Source organism: Tursiops truncatus, chromosome 15 (assembly GCF_011762595.2).
Source record: "Tursiops truncatus isolate mTurTru1 chromosome 15, mTurTru1.mat.Y, whole genome shotgun sequence".
NCBI lineage: Eukaryota > Metazoa > Chordata > Mammalia > Artiodactyla > Delphinidae > Tursiops > Tursiops truncatus.
In genome coordinates, this window is record NC_047048.1 from 63,554,403 (window position 1) to 63,574,341 (window position 19,939).

The window sequence follows — 19,939 nt, forward strand, 5'->3', positions numbered from 1 at the left end:
ACATTAAACAGAATTACCTTATGATCCAGAAACTCCACTTCTGGGTATATACCCCAAAGAATTGAAAGCAATGACTCTGTAAGAGATGTTTTTATATCCGTGTTCATAGCAGCATTATTTATAATAGCCAAAAGGTAGAAACAACCCAAATGGCCATTGACAGATGAGTGGGGGAAAAATGTAGTATCTACATACAGTGGCATATCATTCAGCCTTAGAAAGGAAGGAAATTCTGGCACTCCCTACATGAGTGAACCTTGAGGACATTATGTTAAGTGAAATAAGTCAGGCACAAAAGGACAAATATTGTATGATTCCACTTACATGAGGTACCTAGAGTAGTCAGATTCATAGAGAGAAAGTAGAATGGTGGTTACCAGGGGCTGGAAGCAGGGAATGGGGAGTTAATGGGTGTCGTTTCAGTTGGGCAAGATGAAAAAGTTCTGGAGATGGTTGGTGGTGACGGTTGTGTAATAATGTAAATATACTTAATGCCACTGGACTATACTCTTAACATGGTGAATATTATGTGTATTTAGTACAGTCTTTTAAATTATAATTTTTTTAATGTTTAAAATGGTAGATTTTGTGTTATGTATATATTACCACAATTTAAAAAAAACAAAGCTTTTAAGGGGAATAGAAACCTCAGATTGGCAGCCTGGGGCCCATTTAGATTAGAGCAGCAATTCACCCTCACTGGGTTAGGGCCTGGGATTTTATGGGATCCAGGGGCTTATAAGCACCCCCATGCCTTTCTTAGTACCAGCTGGGGTAGCTACTGCCTCTTTTTCTTTTTTTTTTTTTTTTTAACATCTTTATTGGGGTATAATTACTTTACAATGGTGTGTTAGTTTCTGCTTTATAACAAAGTGAATCAGTTATACATATACATATGTTCCCATATCTCTTCCCTCTTGCGTCTCCCTCCCTCCCACCCTCCCTATCCCACCCCTCCAGGCTGTCACAAAGCACCGAGCCAATATCCCTGTGCCATGCGGCTGCTTCCCACTAGCTATCTACCTTACTACGTTTGTTAGTGTGTATATGTCCATGACTCTCTCTCGCCCCGTCACAGCTCACACTTCCCCCTCCCCATAACCTCAAGTCCGTTCTCTAGGAGGTCTGCGTCTTTATTCCTGCCTTACCCCTAGGTTCTTCATGACATTTTTTTTTCTTAAATTCCATATATATGTGTTAGCATACTGTATTTGTCTTTTTCTTTCTGACTTACTTCACTGTGTATGACAGACTCTAGGTCTATCCACCTCATTACAAATAGCTCAATTTCGTTTCTTTTTATGGCTGAGTAATATTCCATTGTATATATGTGCCACATCTTCTTTATCCATTCATCCGATGATGGGCACTTAGGTTGTTTCCATCTCCGGGCTATTGTAAATAGAGCTGCGATGAACATTTTGGTACATGACTATTTTTGAATTTCGGTTTTCTCAGGGTATATGCCCAGTAGTGGGATTGCTGGGTCATATGGTAGTTCTATTTGTAGTTTTTTAAGGAACCTCCATACTGTTCTCCATAGTGGCTGAACCAATTCACATTCCCACCAGCAGTGCAAGAGGGTTCCCTTTTCTCCACACCCTCTCCAGCATTTATTGTTTCTAGATTTTTTGATGATGGCCATTCTGACTGGTGTGAGATGATATCTCATTGTAGTTTTGATTACTGCCTCTTTTTCTAAGTTACTGTCCAGGTGCCCAGTAGATCTCCCTGGAGAGCAGGGCCAGGGTGATGGCCCCGCTGGCCTTACTCTCAGTGGGGCATCTCTGCCCAAGATAGTAATTTTCCATTCTGGTCCTGCCCGAGCTTCTCAGCTGGGCTTGGACCTTCTTTCTTGGTTTGGGGGGAGCACAGTAGGTGTCCTGAGCCTGTGCCAGCAGCGGCTGATCCACCCACCCTGGAGAGCTGAACGCCACGAGGAAATTTCCACAGCTTTCTCAGCCCCTCTGTGTTCTCAGGAGTGACTTATCCTCTGTTCTCTGTAGGTTTTCTTTTCATCCGCCTGCAGCGTTGCCGTGGATGCCACCCTGAGGCAGAAAGCTGAAAAGTTCCAAGCTCACCTAACCAAGAAGTTTCAGTGGGACTTTGAGGCGGAGCCTGAGGACTGCGCCCCGGTGGTGGTGGTTCTTCCCGAGGGCGTGGGGACTGGCTAAGTGGAAAAGCTCTCAGCCAGAGGAGGCCCCTTCCCCACGGCTGCGGTCCTGGCTCCTCCATTCACCTGTCCTACTGGGACTTACTGGGGCAGCAGCCCTGCCAGGTTCTACAAAGATGGAGCCAGAATTCCCTCCTTCACCAATAAATAAGTTCCTTCAGTGCCAGCGAGGCTGTACCGCATCTAGAAGGCGCATTTGTGGGTTCGCCGTCAGCCTGGCCTTGGTGCTATAACCTAACTGAATTCCAGATGAGCTCTTGGGAGAGACCTGCCTCAGCAGCAGCCTGCTTCCTCCCAGAAGAGAAGAAGTTGAGCCAAAAGCCCAGGAGAACCGATTGTTTATTCCGTAGAACGATTAGAAACCCTGGAGTGCCCAGGAGTCTGAGATGTCAGTTGGTGACTTTTTAAAAGTTAATCAGAGGGTAATAGGGAGATGAGCCAGGATTTCTGCCTGCCCCTTGTTGGATGGGAATACGTCACAGAAAACATGGGTGTGTGACCACCCTGGAGCCCCAGGTTGGGGAGGGCATAACAGAAGACAGTTGGGTTGAATCTGACGAGTGGTCAGCTTTTGCTTTAAGTCCCTTTCTCCTGTCCAGAGGTCCCAGTGGATAATCTTTCAAGATCATTGCAGCCCCTGACCTCAGAGGCGTTGCTAGTGCCACACCCCTCCCATCTGCTCCGTTCTGAGGCCTCAGACCCAGAAGTGGGCCTTGGTGACCCTTTGAATGGCCCCATTCCTCACCAGAGCCAGCACGAGTGTTTCTGATGACCTGGAGATTCAACGACAAAAGAGAAAGGTTCTTGCTTTGTACAGGCTTCTTTGGCCCTGTTGAAGTTCTGTGCCTTTATTCAGAGCTCCAGAGATGACCTGGTCAGCCTGGGTCCACCCCCCGTCCTGCTGTAGGGCTGTCAGCCACAGGAGTGATGGTGCTCCGGTTTCCTGGGAGTCCTGAGGGCCCGCGCATCATACACACAGGCCCTGCCACCCTGGCCTCACACTGTTGTACTGTGATCAGAGTCCCTGTGCTGCTCTCTCCCAAGGCTGCGGCTCACACTAGGTTTCTGAATAAGAATCCCCTCCGGTTAAGACTTTCGGTTCCACTTGTCTCCTTGGAATTGTTTTTCCAAGAGCATAACGTACATTAAAGTCTTGGAGTTGAGACTAAATCCCCTGTGTGAGTCTCATAGTTCATCTGCCCAGTTCCCACCGCAGCCAGGCACTGTCCTTAGATGCACATGTCCTCCCTACCGGGCACCAGGAGACCCTGCCCAACCTCTGCAGGCTCTGGAGGAGGCAAGTGACCAGCGATGTCTCCTGTCACCAGCGGGGCTTCTGAGATGGGCACACCTGCAGGAATGATTGAGGCCCTGTATCTATATAGCAACCAGAAGGTTCACCTTGTGTGAATTTGCTGTTCTTTTTCTCCCCAAAGCCCAATCATCAGAACTACTGGGGAGCTTGTTAAAATTGCAGATTCCAAAGGAATAAAGCCCTGATCCATGCCGCAGCATAGACAAACCTTGGAAACACTGTGCAGAGTGAAAGAAGTTGGACGCAAAGACCACATGTTGTACGATTGCATTCTTATGAATCGTCCAGAGCTGACAAATCGTCCAGAGCTGACAGAGGGATTAGTGGTTACCAGGGGATGGGAGAGTGGGGAAGGGGGAGTGACTGCTAATGGGTACTGGGTTTCTTTTTGGGGTGATGACAAGGTTCTGGAAGTAGGTACTGGTGGTGGTTGGCCAACCTTATGAGTATCATAAAAACCCATACAAGTGTATGCTTTAAAATGGTGAATTTTATGGTGTGTAAATTATATCTCAATAATTTTTAAAAGTTCAGACTCCCAAGTCCCACCATACAGGAACTCGGAGGCAGTGAATCTGGGTGCAGCCTGGGTTCTGAGGCACACTCAGTTTTGAGTTACTACCTAGAAGTAACAGCATTGCAATTTAGTACCTAGAGCTCCACTGGGACAATTTGTCTCCCACTGGCCTTGACAGGGCAGCATCTGGAAGTTGGATCATGTGACCTGTTCTCTAAGCTTGTTGGTCTTATGTCTGCACAGACACATACACCCCCCAACCGCGCCCACTGACACAAATGGGTTAAAGAAAAGCAGCTACAATGTATAAGTGCTCTGTTCTGTTAGTTCACTTAATCCTCACAACAGTACGTGGTAAGTGCTATTATTATCCCCATTTTACTGATAGGAAAATGGGCTCAGAGAGCTTCCGTCATTTTGCTAGGGTCCCACAGCTTGTAAGGATTGAGCTCAAGAGTCAAACCAAGCCCTTTGGTGTCCAGGGTCCGCACTCAGTACTGCATTCACTACTGTGATTTACTCCTTCCCTACCCTTGCATGTCCAGGACAGCTTGCTTTCTTCCTGCTTCCCCGGATCTAGCCTTGGCCCTGTTGACAGCCAGCTGTGTGACCGTGGGCAAGCCACTTACGTTCTCCGGGCTTCAGTATATTTTTGTATAAAGTAAGAGAGTTTGCTTGGACTGAAGATTTCTGGTAAAGATACTCCAGGCTCCTTCAGGCTCCCTCCACTTAAAAATGGAACCTTGTGTTTTAAATGTTTTCAAAGGGAAACTATATTTACATGAGATAATATGGCTGGGCTGACAAAAAAAAAAAACAATAGGTCTCTTGTTGGGGGCTAGAGTGACATAGATGCTGTGTCTTCTCCTTCTCCCAGCTGGCAGTCCTCTGTGTCTTTGATGAATAAAAAATGTGAAAACAAATTAATTATTACTTAATACTTGCAGTATTTTTGGAAAGCAGAAACCTTGAAAACTGAGAACCAGTGGCGTTGCTGATCTCTAAGCTCCCTTCCAGTTCTAACACATCTAAAAGTGAAGCTATTGGCAGGAGCTGGCCTGATTTTAAAATCCCCTCAAATGCAGGCCTCCTGGGGTCTGGCTCTTGTTTGCGAGGCTGCTTTATCCTATTAACAGAATCAGCAGAGGTAGCGACTTTCCAACCCCTTCTGCTGTCCCCGTGACAAACCCTCGCTGCTCATAGCCCCGGTCCGTCTAATTTCTTACCACTTGAGCAGTGGAGGAGTTCCCGCCGCTGATTGCCTCTTACCATCGGTAATTATTTTCCCAACGTCATCCCTTTATAAATATTATTTAATATTCTCAGGGTGCTCTGATATGTTGGTTTCTCCAACTAATCAGACTTTGGCTTGACCAAGATGCCATCCCCTGCTGAAACGGGGGCTGGCAATGCAGAGGATGCCGTGGCAAAGCCATCGCTGAGTCACGTCCGCCAGACTTAAAGCAGGACAGAGTTGGGCAGCTCACCTGAGCCACGTGCTAATACTGGGGGCCGCATGGTCCTGTGATTCTGCAGAACCACCCCCGCTGACCACGGCACTGCCTCACCTTGGAGTTCACCACATCTGGCCCAGGCAGTCTTTGTTGTCAGTAGGCCCTTCTAGACCCTTCTCCTCAACATCCAACGTCTGTCTCCGAGGTGGTTCATTCTCCCCACAAACCCTGGGCTCCTGCTCTGGACTGGCCTCCCTGCTGAGATGGGGTTGAGAGCCAAGGTAACATCAGCTGCTCCCTGCTGGGGGGTGGGGGAGGAGTGTGTCCAGCCCTCCCCCACCTGCTAGGCCTTCTGTCCTGTGTCCTCAGTCTGGTGCTCACCTGTGTAGACTCAACAGATTTCTCTGGAAAACAGGGATCCTCAGGGTTCTCAGGCTGTCAGTTAAAATGCTCGGTGGGAGGAAGGTGGGAGAAGTCGGTGGCTTCCCAGTCCAACGTCAGACGCCTGTTCGAAAGGAACTCCACAGGGGTCTCTTCCTTGGATCTCTGTCTTGCTTCTTCCCTCCGCACAATTTCTCCATTTTCCCTTTGTCCGCCTCCAGACGTTCTTACCTGGCTCAAGTCTGGACTCTACACCGCTAAGGGTATGCCGACAGATGGAGTTTCATCTTGAGGAGAGGGAGCCATCCCATGAGAAGCAGAGAAAAATGTGGGACCTACACCAAAGAGCAGAGAAGCTGGGAGAGCTGTCTTGAAGGAGGAGGTCTCTGCATCCTTTAGAAGGGAGAGCTGGGACCCGTGGAAGAAACTGCAGGGGGCAGAGCTTGGCTTCATTCCTTCTCTACCCAACTAATACTCTCTGAGCTCCTGCCCCTGGGAGCTTACATTCCAGTGGGACGAGGGACAGGCAATAAGTGTAATAAACAGACTGAAGAGTATGTTAGTTGTGAGAAATGCTCTGGAAAAAAATAGAGCAGGATAAGGGAAGTTGGGAGTCCTGGCAGGGTAAGGGGACATGTTGCAATTTAAATGGGGTGACGCTTGAGCAAGGATTTGAAGGGGGTGAGCAAGGGAGCCATGTGGTTATCTGAGGGAAGTGTTCCAGGCAAAATGAAGTGAGTGCAAAGGCCCTGGGGCAGGAGCATGTCTGATGTGTTGGAGGAGCACCAGGGGGTCAGCATGGTGTGAGTGGAGTGATCAAGAAGAGAATGGAAGGAGAGAACATCTCGGAGGGTACAGAGCAATCAGATTGTCCAGGGCTTAGGGACTGTTGTAAGAATGTTGCATTTTAGTCAGTGAAATGGGATCCATTAGAGGGTTTTAAGCAGAAGAGTGGCTTTTGTTTTAACAGGGTCACCAGCTGTCCTGTTGGACATAGACTGCAGGGGGCTGGGTAGAAGCAGGGAGACGAGTAAGAAGGCTAGTGCAGTGGAGGTGAGGGATGACGCTGGCTCAATCAGAGTGATATCAGGTATGCACGCTGGGGCTATTCATGACTCAGATCAGGGATGGACTGGATGTCTTCCAAGGGCCCTTCTAGCCTGATAACCTCGCCTCTGAAGTCTCAGAATCTGGGCAGAATACTGACTCGTGGGGTCCTCCCACCCCCACCCTACAAGTCCCCTGTCTACTGTGCCATCAGGGATCTGCCAGCCCTGCCTGTTCCCAGATGTCCATGGTACCTTAGGGCAGGTGAGGCAATGGTGAAGGGCTGGGGAGGAACTCACAGGAGTTCTGGGCTGTCGGGGTGGAGGCAGGGGACTCGATTGCTCTGTTGAGAAGCCGTAAATGAGTCAGGGCCGCGACAGGCTCTGGTCACACTGCCAGCGAGTGCTGAGGAGGGTCACACTTGCTGTTCGGGGGTTCTCGTGACTCACAGAGTTGAGGGCTGTTGGTACTAATTTGTCTTGGTCAAGAAGCGTTCACACACCCATCTCCACCAGGGAATGTCCATGGACTTCGAGGTGACTAACGTGAGCCGGCATGGAGGGGGGAGGTGCTCCCTCTTCTCTGCTGGGAACGTGCTGGATCCTTTATTCACGTTATTCAGGCAGAGCCGTAGGTCTTCAAGGAAGGTCTTATCATTCCTCATCGTACAGACAAGGAAACAAGGCTCAGAGAGGTGAGGCACAGGCTCACGAGTCTCAGAGCCAGAATCCCAGCCTGTCTGAGTCCGGCACGGCCCTGCCACCACACAGCTCTCCTTAATAAGAACGGTTACATAATCTGTGATAATTACCAGTGGATCCAAGGCTGCCAGCCTGATAACTGACAGTGTCAGCCACTTGCAAGGGTGGTGGGCAGGCCCCACTGGCCTCTTGGTTCATGACAGCTTGCTAATGTTTCCACCCAGACTCTTAGTGTCCGGAGCTGGCCTTGGGTACAATGGACTGACTGGCTCAGGCGAGGTGGCACCTGGGTGTGGTAGGAGGGGGAGCTGCATCTGGTCCAGAAGGAGTCTGCTTCTAGACTCTGTGGACCGCTGGGGACCCCGAGGGGCTGCTCCGTCTGGGGCGCACCTGAGTAGAGGCCTCTCCCACCCTGTCCTGCCAGAGTTGCTGTTGAATTTGCAAAAGGTCTTTGCTTTACTGCCATATGTGAGGCCTCTGAGGGGCTGATTTAATGCCCAGACATCCTCCGTAGATCAATAAGCTGTTTTGTTCCGAGTCTAGGAGCCCAAAGGTAGAGAACAGGATGTAGGGGATGGAGGGGGCGTCTCTTCTTCTCGATTTTTGAATGAAGAAGGCTACACCATTGTTGATTTCCCTTTTGGAAATTGTCTATTTATGGCCTCTGCCCATTTTTCTTTTGCATCTTCTTTTTTTTTAATATACATTTGTCTTATATCTTAATATTAGAAATATTTCCCCCAATTTGCCTTTTAATTTTATGATGTTTTGAAATGTATACTTTACTTTTTTATGTCAAATATGCCAAGCTTGTTCTTTTTGATTTGATCTTTTTCCCACTGCTTTAATGCTGAAAAGTCTATTCCCATATCAAGATGAAATTTATACTAACCTATACTTTGTTCTAGTATTTCTCAGTGTTACGGTTTTTTATTGTATTTTGCCAGAGTCAAAACCATGTTTCCTCGGCCCCACTTAATCCATCCCCACTCCTACCTTTCACACCTCACATCCGTTCTCGATTTTTCCTCTCCAGATTTTAAGTCCTAACTACCGCCTCATGCCTCTGTCCTTTTCCTTTCCTCAGCCACCGAGGGCTTCTCATAAGCCTTCCTGATCCCCTCACAGCATCTACAGCCAGAACCACGCCCATATCTGGCCCTTGGCATTACAGTCTGGTGATGTGGAGTGCTTTTCTTGTTGCTTCCCAAGGCTAGAATCATTTGTTCATGATCCTATACTGCCTTGCTCCAAACATGGGGCTAAGTGCAGCAATGCTTTGGGTTTTTCTTTTTCTTTTTTTTTAAAGAAGATAGAATTTAGTAGAGGGAAGGGTCTCTTCCAGAACAGCAGGCTGACTTCCTAGTAGTCTGGGATAGTCGAGCCTGAACATGTGCTATAGATCAGTTTTTATAGCCAGAAAACAAAAGAATGGTCCGAGGTGAAAATTTTGTTTACTGATTGGCCGAGGCACATATACCTTCCTTCTATAGGGTGGGAGTGGGACAGGGCATATGCCTTTCCTTATTTGGGACAGGTCCCGTTGCCCAGGTGGGCATCGCCCACGTGGGCTCAGGAATTTCGTAACCATCGCAACATGATGGGGAGGGCAATTAAGCGTCCGGTAGGTAGGGAGTGTAATGCTGAAACTTTTTCAGGCCGGTTTTCTTTGTCCTTGAAGCACCATTGTCCTTGGAGCACCACATTCCCCCCTGTATTTATAGGGCCAATTCCTTGGCCCTGTTGTATACCCTGCTCATATCTACCTAACTGCCTAATTGCCTCTCAAGCATTCGGGGAACCCTTTTGTGAGAAGGGACAATGAACTCTCTGGCTGCTTCCTGCTGAGCGGAGGCCTCATGGGGCCCTGGGTTCCCGTTGCCTGCTCTGTCAGGGTGTATCTAGGGAGGAGTGCGGGCCCCGTGGAAAGTGATGGCGGCCTGTTCAAGCGTTGTACGAGTGTTGACTGGCTGGTATTCTTGTTGCATCACCATGTGGAGGCTTATTTGTTGTATTCTGGAAGAGACAAACTTAACAAGGAGGTTAAAAATACATGGCCCGAAGATTAGTAGAAGTAGAAAAGCCACTATAGGGCCTAGGAAAGGGGTTAGCCAAGAGAACCAGGACCAGATATTAGTCTTGAAGTCCCACCAGTCGAATTCCCCTGAGACTCCTTGTAGAATCCACTTAGCTCTTTCAATAATGGCTCGAAGTTGAGTCTGGACCTTGCCTGATTGGTTGACAAGAAAACAGCAATCCTCCTTTAACATTGCACAGGTCCCTCCTTGATTAGCTGTTAGGAGGTCCAGAGCTCTTCTATTTTGTAAAACCACTCCTGCTAGAGAATTTATTTGCTCTTGTAGCATGTTAATTTGAGCTGCTAGGTTGGCAGTCTCTTGTGTGAGTTCAAGAGAGAGCTGTCGGGCAGTGAAAATAGAGTTTAAAAGTCCAGCTGAGCCTGTTCCCATCCCTGTTAGGAGGATTGAAGAATGGCAAGTGGGACCAGAGAAGGAGGTCAGGGCTGAATAAGTAGCCCCAGTGTCAATTAGAAAGTTTACAGTAGCCCCTGCTACATCCAGGGTTACCCGGGGCTCCTCTGGTCTTATGGGGAACATAGGGGCTTGTAGACTGAGCCTCGGGCACCTTCAGTCATCTGCTTCCAGGAGCCCCAGATCTAGAGTGCAATCCGGTTCTTGATCCTGATAGTCAGTTACCACTCACAGGGGCAATTGGCCTTGACCTCGGCCCAGGGGGCTGGGACCTGAAATACCCCGGGTGTTGAGTGGTTGTGGAATTGGCCTACCCGCTTGAGGGTGGGAGGGACAACTCCTCTTCCAATGGCCTTTTTGGCGACGGTAAGGGCACGGCGTAATGGGTGGTGGGGTGCAGCAGTTCCTGACAGTATGCCCCTGGTGACCGCACTGGTAGCAGGTTGGTGGTGGCTTCTGAGACGGGAGAGGGGCTCCCGTGGGTCCCTGATTGGGAGGGACTGAGGCAAGAGCCATATATTGAGCGTGGCGTTTTAATTTTTCCTCCTCTCAGTTCTCGTCTGTTCCTAGAAGGCTCCTCCCTGTTGTTGAAGACCTTAAGGCTGTGTCAAGTAGGACAGAAAATGGGGTCTGTGGCCCTTGCTCTAGTTTCTGTAATTTCTGTCTTATCTCTGGGGATGCCTGGCTTATAAAGTGAACTGCAAGTATAGCCTGACCTTCAGGGGTCTCAGGGTCTAGGTTGGTATATTTCCTCATAGCCTCTACTCATCAGGCCTGAAAAGGGGCTGGATTCTCAGAGGGTTCCTGTGTGACTTCTCTGAGTTGATTATAATTGACAGGTTTGATGATTGCCTTTTTCATACCTTCTGGTAGACAGCTAATCATGTAATTTCTCCTAGTGAGCCCTCCTGCTGGCCCATTTTCATTTGCCTGGTATCTCCATCCTGGGTCTGCCCATGGGACTCCCCCCGCTCGGTTCTCATTAGGATTTTGGGCATGTGTCTCATCTGCCCAGGCCTGAGCCAAGGCCCAGATCCTGACCCTTTCTTCGTGAGAGCAGCAGGTAGTTAGGACCACATGAATATCTTGCCAAGTTAAGTCAAGGGCTATAGTTAGGGCCTGGAATTCCCTGATGAACACAGAGGGGTCCTGGCTAAAGGAGCCCAGTTTCCCTTGAATATGAGAGAGATCAGACATGGGGAAGGGGACCTGAACTCTGATAGTACCTAGGTCTCCGGTAGTGACCTCTCATAGGAGAAGCATACTGGGACTCGATTCAGAGCGTTGGGCTGCTTGTGACCGAGTGTCGGGAGGGGAGGGAAGGTCTGCTTCCAGGTATGGAGGTGGGGTTGGGGAGCAGAAGGTTGAGGAGGAGGCTGGGGAGACTGGGGACAAGAAGGCTCATCCAAGATACCTGGTGGAGGGGGAGATGCGGAGGGACGAGGTAGTGAAACTGAAGGAGGAGGAGAGGGGGGAGGGCGAGGCATTAAAGTGGTAATGGAGAGACACATGCGACAGGAGTCCCTTGGGCTCGGATTCTGACTGAGGGCCATGATGGCCTGGATATATGGAACCTCGAAATCCTTTCCTAGTTTCCGACGATAGAGATCAAGTTGGAGGATCGTGTTGTAATTTAGTGTCCCATTAAGAGGCCATTGTTCTTGTTCTCTCAGTTTGTATTGGGGCCAAGCCATATTACAAAAGAAAATGGCAACTTCCCTGGTGGTGCAGTGGTTAAGAATCCACCTGCCAATGCAAGGGACACGGGTTTTATCCTTGGTCCGGGAAGATCCCACATGCCACGGAGCAACTAAGCCCGTGCGCTGCAACTACTGAGCCTGTGCTCTAGAGCCCACGAGCCACAACTACTGAAGCCCTTGCACCTAGAGCCTGTGCTCCGCAACAAGAGAAGCCACCGCAATGAGAAGCCCGCGCACCACAACGAAGAGTAGCCTCCACTCGCCACAACTAGAGAAAGCCCGTGTGCAGCAACGAAGAGCCAACGCAGCCATAAATAAATAAGCCTCTTTTTTTGTTTTTTTTGTTTTTTTTTTTTGCGGTACGCGGGCCTCTCTGCTCTGCTCTGTGAAGGCCTCTCTCACTGCTGTGGCCTCTCCCGTTGTGGAGCACAGGCTCCGGATGCGCAGGCTCAGCGGCCATGGCTCACAGGCCTAGCTGCTCCGTGGCATGTGGGATCTTCCTGGACCGGGGCATGAACGCGTGTCCCCTGCATCGGCAGGCGGACTCCCAACCACTGCGCCACCAGGGAAGCCCAAGCCTCTTCTTTTTAAGATTGTCTGGGTCAAATTCCTTCCAATTTGTGAGTCTAAGGGGATAGACGTACCTGAACGCATTCTTAGCCTCAGTGCCATAGAATGGGGGTACTGAGAATTACTGATGGGCAAAAAGGCATCCCTCTTTGTCTCAGTGACATTTCCGTGTGACTAAGGCACCAGTGACCAGAAAAGGGAATTCCCGGAAGCCAGCGGGAAACTGACTCACCGTTAGAAGACGGGAAGGAGCTCTTGGGACGATCTAGAGGTGGTGGAGTCCTTTGGAGTCAGTCCGAGCCTAGGAGAAAGAAGCAGAAGCAACAGAAAAGAGGACTGAGGTTTCCTCTTCTAACCCTACTGAGGAGGCGGTGGCCAAGGGACTGGGGGCTTTGTGTTTTGCTTTGTCCATGATGTGCCTCATGTTGCACAGAAGTTGTCTTGACGGGGGCAGACTCGCTAATAGCCTGGTCCGTTCCATGACCCCCTTATCCTTTCACGGGAGTCTTCAAGCGGCAGGCGCCCTAATGGCTTTTAAATGCCTGACCCGTGCCCTCACGATACCCTTTGGCCTAGCCCTCAGTCAGAAGGAAGACAGAGGGGTCCTCACCCGTTCTGGGCGGCAGTTACTGGGGTGAAGTGAATCTTCGGAACACACCAGGGTGTGGCCCTGGCCAGAGTTCCTCCATTGCTTCCACAGCAACTTGGCTGTTCACAGAGGGTCCCAAGGAATGAGGAGAGGAGGTGAGGAAAGAGATCCCTCCTGGAGATACCCGTACAGGCCACCAAATGTCGTGGTCCGAACGTGGGTTGGAAAAGAATCTCCAGACACAAGGCAGATGTAAAGAAGACAGAATTTATTAGAGGGAAGTGTCGCTGCCAGAACAGTGGGCCGACTTCCTCGTAGTCTGGGAGAGTCTATCCTCAATGCTTTGTTGATGGGAAGATTACCTCTCCCTCCTTGAGAAGGCCCCATCCCTGCACTAAAGGCCCTGGAATGGCCAGTACTTGCTGTTTTGTAGACTGCACAACCCATTTCTCTTCACCGCCCTTCTGATGTCAAGCCTTCTTTGCTTTGAGGAAGCCTTTTTCTACTCCATGTCATCTTTGGTAGGAGTGCCAATCATGGGACCTCATTCCATCCTTCTACCTGCAGAGATAGACACATAACTTCAGCTAAGACACTTGTCACCTTCCCTGGGATGCTTCTTCTGGAAGGTGCAGAAAGATGCTGCATGCTTTTGGAGTTATGGTGGTAGAGGACTCTCACCTGGACCTAATAGGGCTCATCATACCCATAAAAAAAGAAAAAAGAGCCCTTGCACCAGAGGATGAGGACAGCACAGAAGGAAGCTGAGATGAGAGGTGAGAGTGAGAGAGAGAGAGAGCCAACAACATCACTGGAACACCTGGATCCAGCACCACCTGCAGCCCACAGTCCCCAGGATTCCTTCAAATGAGCCAAAATAACGCCTTTTTTTCTTCCCTAAATTTTATTTTATTGTGGTAAGAACATTTAACATGAGATCTACCTTCTTAAGAATTTTTTAGGTGTAAAATACAGTATTGTTGATTATAGGTACAATGTTGTACAGCAGATCTCTGGAACTTAATCATCTTTCTTAACTGGAACTTTATGTCCATTGACTTGTAACTTCTCATTTCTCCCTCCCCTGACCCTCTGGCAACCACTATTCCATTCTTTGATTCTATGAATTTGACTGTTTTTGATACTTCATACTATTCACAATAGTATGTGGAAACAACCTAAATGTCCATCCACAGATGAATGGATAATGCAAAGGTGGTATATGCATACAATGGAATATTATTCAGCCTTAAAAAAGAAGGAGGTTCTACAATATGTGACAAGCTGGATGAACCCTGAGGACATTATACTGAGTGAAATAAGCCAGTCGCAGAAAGACGAATACCTCTTTTCTTTAAGCCCCTTTGTGACAGGTTCCTGCCCTTTGCAACCAGAAGTTTCCTGACTAATTCATTCTTGCATTTGTGAGGCTTTGACCTTCATTGCCTTCCCATCTGCAAAACTCCCAAGATGTCAGAGCTCAAAGGAGCACTAGAGACCACAGGCTGACCCTGCTGTTAGTGAAACCAAGATCCCAGGAGGAAAAAAGAACTCATTCAAGGTTACATGGTAAGTTGTTTTCTGCCTAAACAGAAAGCGCTTGAACTCACTGGCCAGCAGCCTGGACCGTGGCGCGGGCCTCAGCCATGGCATTGGAGTGCTGAGTGGCTATCGATCTGTTGTTTTCGGATGCATCACCCAGCCAAGATTGCCACCACCCCACAGGCATTTGTGCAGCCAAGGGAGAGCTCCAGGATGGGCCCAGGCCAGGCTGGGGAGGGCGTCAAGGGCTGCTGTTTCTGCTGTTCCAGACCCTGCGGCCCCTGTCGGGAGGGGGTGGCCATGATTGAGACCAGGGTTGCCACTTACTGAGCGCTCACTATGTGCCAGGCAGCATCTTCAACCATAGCAGCAGCTTTACGTACATCTGCCTTCATATGGAAGACTTGCCGCGTCCATGTGAAGGAAGTACTATGGGAATCCCCATTTCACCAGCGAGGAAACAGGCCCAGAGAAGTTAAGGAACTTTCTGATAGTCACACTGTAATTGAGCCACCCGCTTGGATTAACCCAGGCCGGCCTGACTCCAGAGCCCATGGTCTCACCCTTTGCATCAGGGGAGACGAACTCGGATGCTGACAAGGGGTCAGGCAGGCCCGTGGCTGAGTGGACGGGAGTACACCTCTGCTCCCCAGCTCTGGCCCGGGGCGGCCAATTCAAGGCAGACTTGTCAAAGCTTCCAGTTTTTCAAGAGAAGCCAGCAACCTGGATTTTTATATGAAACTTCTCTATTTTTAAGTGTTGGCAACAAATTCAGATTAAAAAAAACAACACTGTGCAAGCCAACCAAAAGCACATTTGCAAGCCTGTGGATTGCAACTTTTCTACTTTACTCTACTCTGTGTGGCTGGAGAACGATATTCTTACCCACAGGGGTCTCTGTCCATCCTCTGGTGGGAGAACTGCTATTGTTAGACCCTGACCCTGCCCGGTCCCACACTCATTCGCTCTCGAATATGCCTCAAAGGCGAAGCACCAGAAGTGGGGGCTGGGTGGGAGCTGAGACAGCAGAAGAGACTTAACTATTCAATTTTACGGGTGAGGGCGGAAGACCAAGTGAGGCAATGTAAATGGTCGACATCCCACAGTAACTCAGCGAAAGAGTGGCTGGGACTAGATCTGAGGTCCTTCTGAGCCACAGGTAAGGTGCTCATATCACCGTATTACCCAGCTGATGGCCATTTGGCTAGAAAGAGGAAACACCTGGATTCTGGAAATGACAGACTTCCAGCCTTGCTCATAATGATAATACTAGGGAGGTTACTGAACCTTTCTGGGACTCAGTTTTCTCATCTGTAAAATGGGGGTAGTAACCACCTCTCAGGGTAAGAGTGAAGAGCAAATGAAGTACAGAAAGTGGGAGTGCCTGGCACACAATAAGTCTTTTTCTTCCGGATCTGTCCAGGACAGTGCCGAGAACCAGGAAGGCAAGGGGAAGACCTCGCTCATGCCCTCCACTCTCTGTATAGTTCTTACTGCGTCCACGCAGACTCTTTACTTGTATTCAGTCCACACTGAAGGCAGGCAGTGTCCCCTCTAATCGATTCTGTCAGAATCGATTAGAGGGGAAGGCGTTGGGGAACTGGCCGTGCATCAGGGCTGTGTCATTGTGAAGATGGGCCCAAATCACAAGCCAACTGGGCTCAGTGGCCTCTGGGGGCAGGGCTGGGCCATAGCACACGATGCCCTGGGTGCTCCTCAGAAAGAGGTTCAACGCGTTTCCTGCCTCCCATGGAGTAAGGAGGGTCCCTGGCGGGCATTCGTGGAGGCTTCAGGCTTGTGGACTCGACGCCGATGCTGCCCAGAGGTGGGGATTCCTGGTGATTCTCTGATCCAGACAGGTTGTGCCCCGACACACGCTGCCGCTCCGGTCCCTCACCGGAGATGTGACGAATTGATCATGACACCCTTTCTTTCTCAAGGTGATGCCCCAAGCAGCCCCAGCCAATGCAGGAAGCTGACATGTGAGGGGAAATCTGCTTGTTTTTCCCGATCCAGTTGAAGTGCCCTTGTCTTACGGCAAGGGGGAGACAGGCCCAGAGAGAGCAGAGGCTTCGTCCAAGGTCACCTGGCATTTTCATGTCAGGGTGGGCATCCCAGCTGCCCTGTGCAGCCCAGAGCGTGGGGCTGAGGCTGCTCAGTAGGGCAAGTGTCCTGCGGCCTCATCTACCTGCCGCAAGCTCAAGATCTGCATTCTCACCTGCGTTCCCCACCAGGAAGCCGCGGCTCTGCAAGCATGTCGGGAGTCTTAACCCTGCTGTAATCCTTGGACCAGTCCTTCCGCTTCTCCGGGGGTCAGTTTCCTCCTCTGTCACATAGGGTATTGGCTGTGCCCCAGGCTCCCGTGAAACCCCAGTGCCCAGTCCCTGAAGGATAAGGGGTTGCGTGCTCCCCATCTCCCCAAGCAGGGCACTGAGCTGAAGATGCTCACAACCCCTTCTGTGCACTGCATCTGGAGCCGGGGTCTGTGTGCCGGGCGTGCACTGATGCACGATGACTCGCCAGAGCGGGGTCTGTCCCCTCCCGCCTAGTCCTCGGGGACAGGGGTGGGGCTGCACCTGCTTCATCTCCAGGTCACCAGCCCTCAGCCCTGGGCCTGGCGCAGAGGAGGAGAGTGAGTGAATGAATGGGTGGATGGATGAATAATATCCTAACAGCAGTGCTCACCCAGCGCCCTCCGTGTGCCAAGCTCCCTGCACACATCATAGCTCATCCTGGCGGCCTCCTTGCGCTGTGGAGGGAACCACACCCCCTCCCCATCATCTGTTCACTATGCGCACATGCCCTTCTCTCCAAGCCGTGGTTCCCAGAGACCCCCAGAGCTCAGAGCTGTCCCTGAGACCCTGACCCAGGCCCGGCCAAGGCAGCCACCCCCAAGCTTCCCTCAGGCATTAGCGGCCTCACCCTGCATCCTTGGCCTGGCAGGACTGGGGAGTCTCATCTCCTCAGCCATGAGATCAGCCCCTAACAGAATGATCAGCCCTTGGCCTCCCCGTGTCTGCTCAGCTTGGCGTGTCTTTGAGGTTCTCAACCTATCACCTGGCCTCAGAAACAGCCTCTGGACCTGAGGGTCTCCACAAGGCTTTGTACTGACTTACCCCGACCTCAGCAGGAATGATCAATGTTGAGCCTCATGGGCCTCAGCGGGCAGGGCTGAGACCCGTGGGGTGAAGCTATGGGAGGCAGATCTAAAATCTCAGTATGAAGTAGAACTTACAGTTAAAGCTGCCCGGAATGGAATGGGCTCTTTGGAAGTAGTGAGTTCTCCGTTCTTAGAGGTATGCAAGTAAAACCTAGGCAGCTTAATGGGGCTAACAGAGATATCCACCAGGAGAGTAGCTTCACTAGGTGGTTGTGAAGTTCTCTTCCAGTTCTTTGACCACAAATCTCCTTTTTTCTAGGACTTTCTCCTCAAACCACGCCCCCCCCCCCAAGACAGACACAAGCAATAGCAGACCCAATTCAGGGCAGAGGAAAGGGGAGTCCAGAGGCTAAAGGAAAGTTGTCTGTGAACACACAGCTGGGCTCAGAACCAGGGATTCTGGAACCCAGCTGCCCTTTTGCAGGGGCTTAACTGGTCCTCCCTGGATCAAGTCCAAGGCTGATGTGGGATCCTAATCTCCAAGAGATTCCCCCGCTGGTGCTGGGTGTGAGGGCCAGGGAAAGCAATGGGCATGGGGACTATGGACTCTGGGTTCAATTTGGCAATATGTGGGGATACCTGGGGGACAGGCAGCTTTTCAGGGGCCCAATGCCATGGACCTCTGAAGGTCTCTACTTCCACCCCTACGAGCAGGACGGGAGGGAGCATAGCCCGGAACTCTCTGGCACCGGCTTCCTCTCGCGGGCTCCACAGAGCTCACACTCATCTGTCTCTCTCACACGCTCCGTGCCGGGACAGACGCAGCAGCACCCACATCCAAACCACTCACACACATCAGACGCACACACACGTTGGGCACAGGGACACCCACACAGAGACAGAGACACACCCTCCCGGAGCCACGCAGACACCACGTGCAGGCACAAACGTGGACCCCCTGGCTGGGGAAGGTGGGCAGGCCGGGGGTTGTGCGCTGGGTCCTAGTTCTGGAAGGTCTGATTGTGTGGAAGCCATTTCCTGCCTCTCCCCATGACTGACTCCGCATCCGGGGCCAGCAGGGCTGGGGTCTGCAGGGAGGCGGCAGAGCAATGCAGCAGGCTCTCAAGTCAGGTAATCTGCGTTCAAGCTTTAGCTCTACCTCCTTCTAGCTCTGTGGCCTTGGCAAGTCATTGGACCTCTCTGAGCCTCAGCTGCCTCATCTGGAGAATGGGCATAAACATAGTACCACTTAGATCCAGTAATCTCTGTAGCCTGCAGGCCTGGCACATAGTGGTGTGGAGTAAATGGAGATATTGCTGTTGGTTCAGGGCAGAGGCTCAGCTACCAAACGGCCACTCACTCCTTGCAGCCCCACATACGGTGAGGGCCCTTATTCATGAGCTGTCATTTCCACGTCTCCTTCAGGAGGCTACCTGAGGTCTGAACCCATGTGTCTCCCTTGCAGGGGCCCAGGACTGTGAATGTGTGTTCCCCACCTGGTGAAGACAGCTCCCAAGCCGCTGGCAAATGTGGCACTCGGCCTGGGGGGCTAGGAGAGGGATGTCCCCAGAAACACTCTTTGATATTGAACAGTGAGCAACCCCTCCGTTAGAACCTGAACTAGACTCCTAGCAATTTCATACCATTGCATTCTAGACCCATGGACTGCAAAATCCAGAGTCTTTGCCAGCGTATGTTAGACTCTCAAGGATCTCAAAGCACAAATCTCAGAATCTTAGAGCTGTAAGGAGGCCTAGTAGATATCTGGTCCAGCTGCCTCACTCCTGGGATGGGATCTCAAACACAGAGCCTCTGAGTGGGAAGAGAAAGTTGAGTCCATCCTAGTCCAATTTGACGGAAGTGGCAACTGAGGCTCAGAGAGGGTGAGCCACTGGTGCGAGGTTGCACAGCAAGATAGTGGAAGTGTTGAGACCAGAACCCTGCTCCTGGCCTCACAGGCTTAGACTTGGCCCATCTATGGAGGCCTGGAGGAGGTGGGGGAAGATGGAGGAGGAAACATTTGGACCAAAGCAAGGATTTTCCAGAGACTGTTTTTGAAAAATCAAACCAAAAAGAAAAATGGGAAAGGGTGCTGGCTTCCCTTTATTTTCTGCCTTGTCTTCCTCTGGGCACTCATTCTCTGCAGCTCTCAGCCGGCCCCCAGCTCTGCTCACAAGCTGCTTCCAACCGCCCACAGGCTTCCTAAAATGGTCTCTGCAAGCTAATTCCAGAGGGTGAATGGCAGAGAGCAGGCCTGGGGGGTGGCGGGGGGGGCGCTTCCTTAGCTAGCGCAGGCGCAGGGAGTCTCCTTGGGCAGGCGCAGAGCTGGCTGCCCCCACTCCCAGCCCTCTCCCCAGGTGC

General features: G+C 50.8%; 1 protein-coding gene across 3 annotated transcripts in view; it reads left to right on the forward strand.

Annotated features, from left to right (window-relative positions):
- The window catches only part of AAR2 (AAR2 splicing factor), a 67,909-nt gene that overhangs the window by 18,871 nt on the left and 29,099 nt on the right, over positions 1-19,939 (forward strand). For 2 of the 3 annotated variants that reach the window (XM_019950910.3, XM_004311645.4), the window contains exon 4: positions 2,007-2,339. The exons of the other annotated variant lie outside the window; for it this stretch is intronic. In XM_019950910.3, coding sequence (XP_019806469.1) covers positions 2,007-2,174 — 168 coding nt within the window. In that variant the 3' untranslated portion in view covers positions 2,175-2,339. Of the gene's footprint in view, positions 1-2,006; positions 2,340-19,939 lie in introns of those variants that run through there. 3 annotated transcript variants of the gene reach the window in all.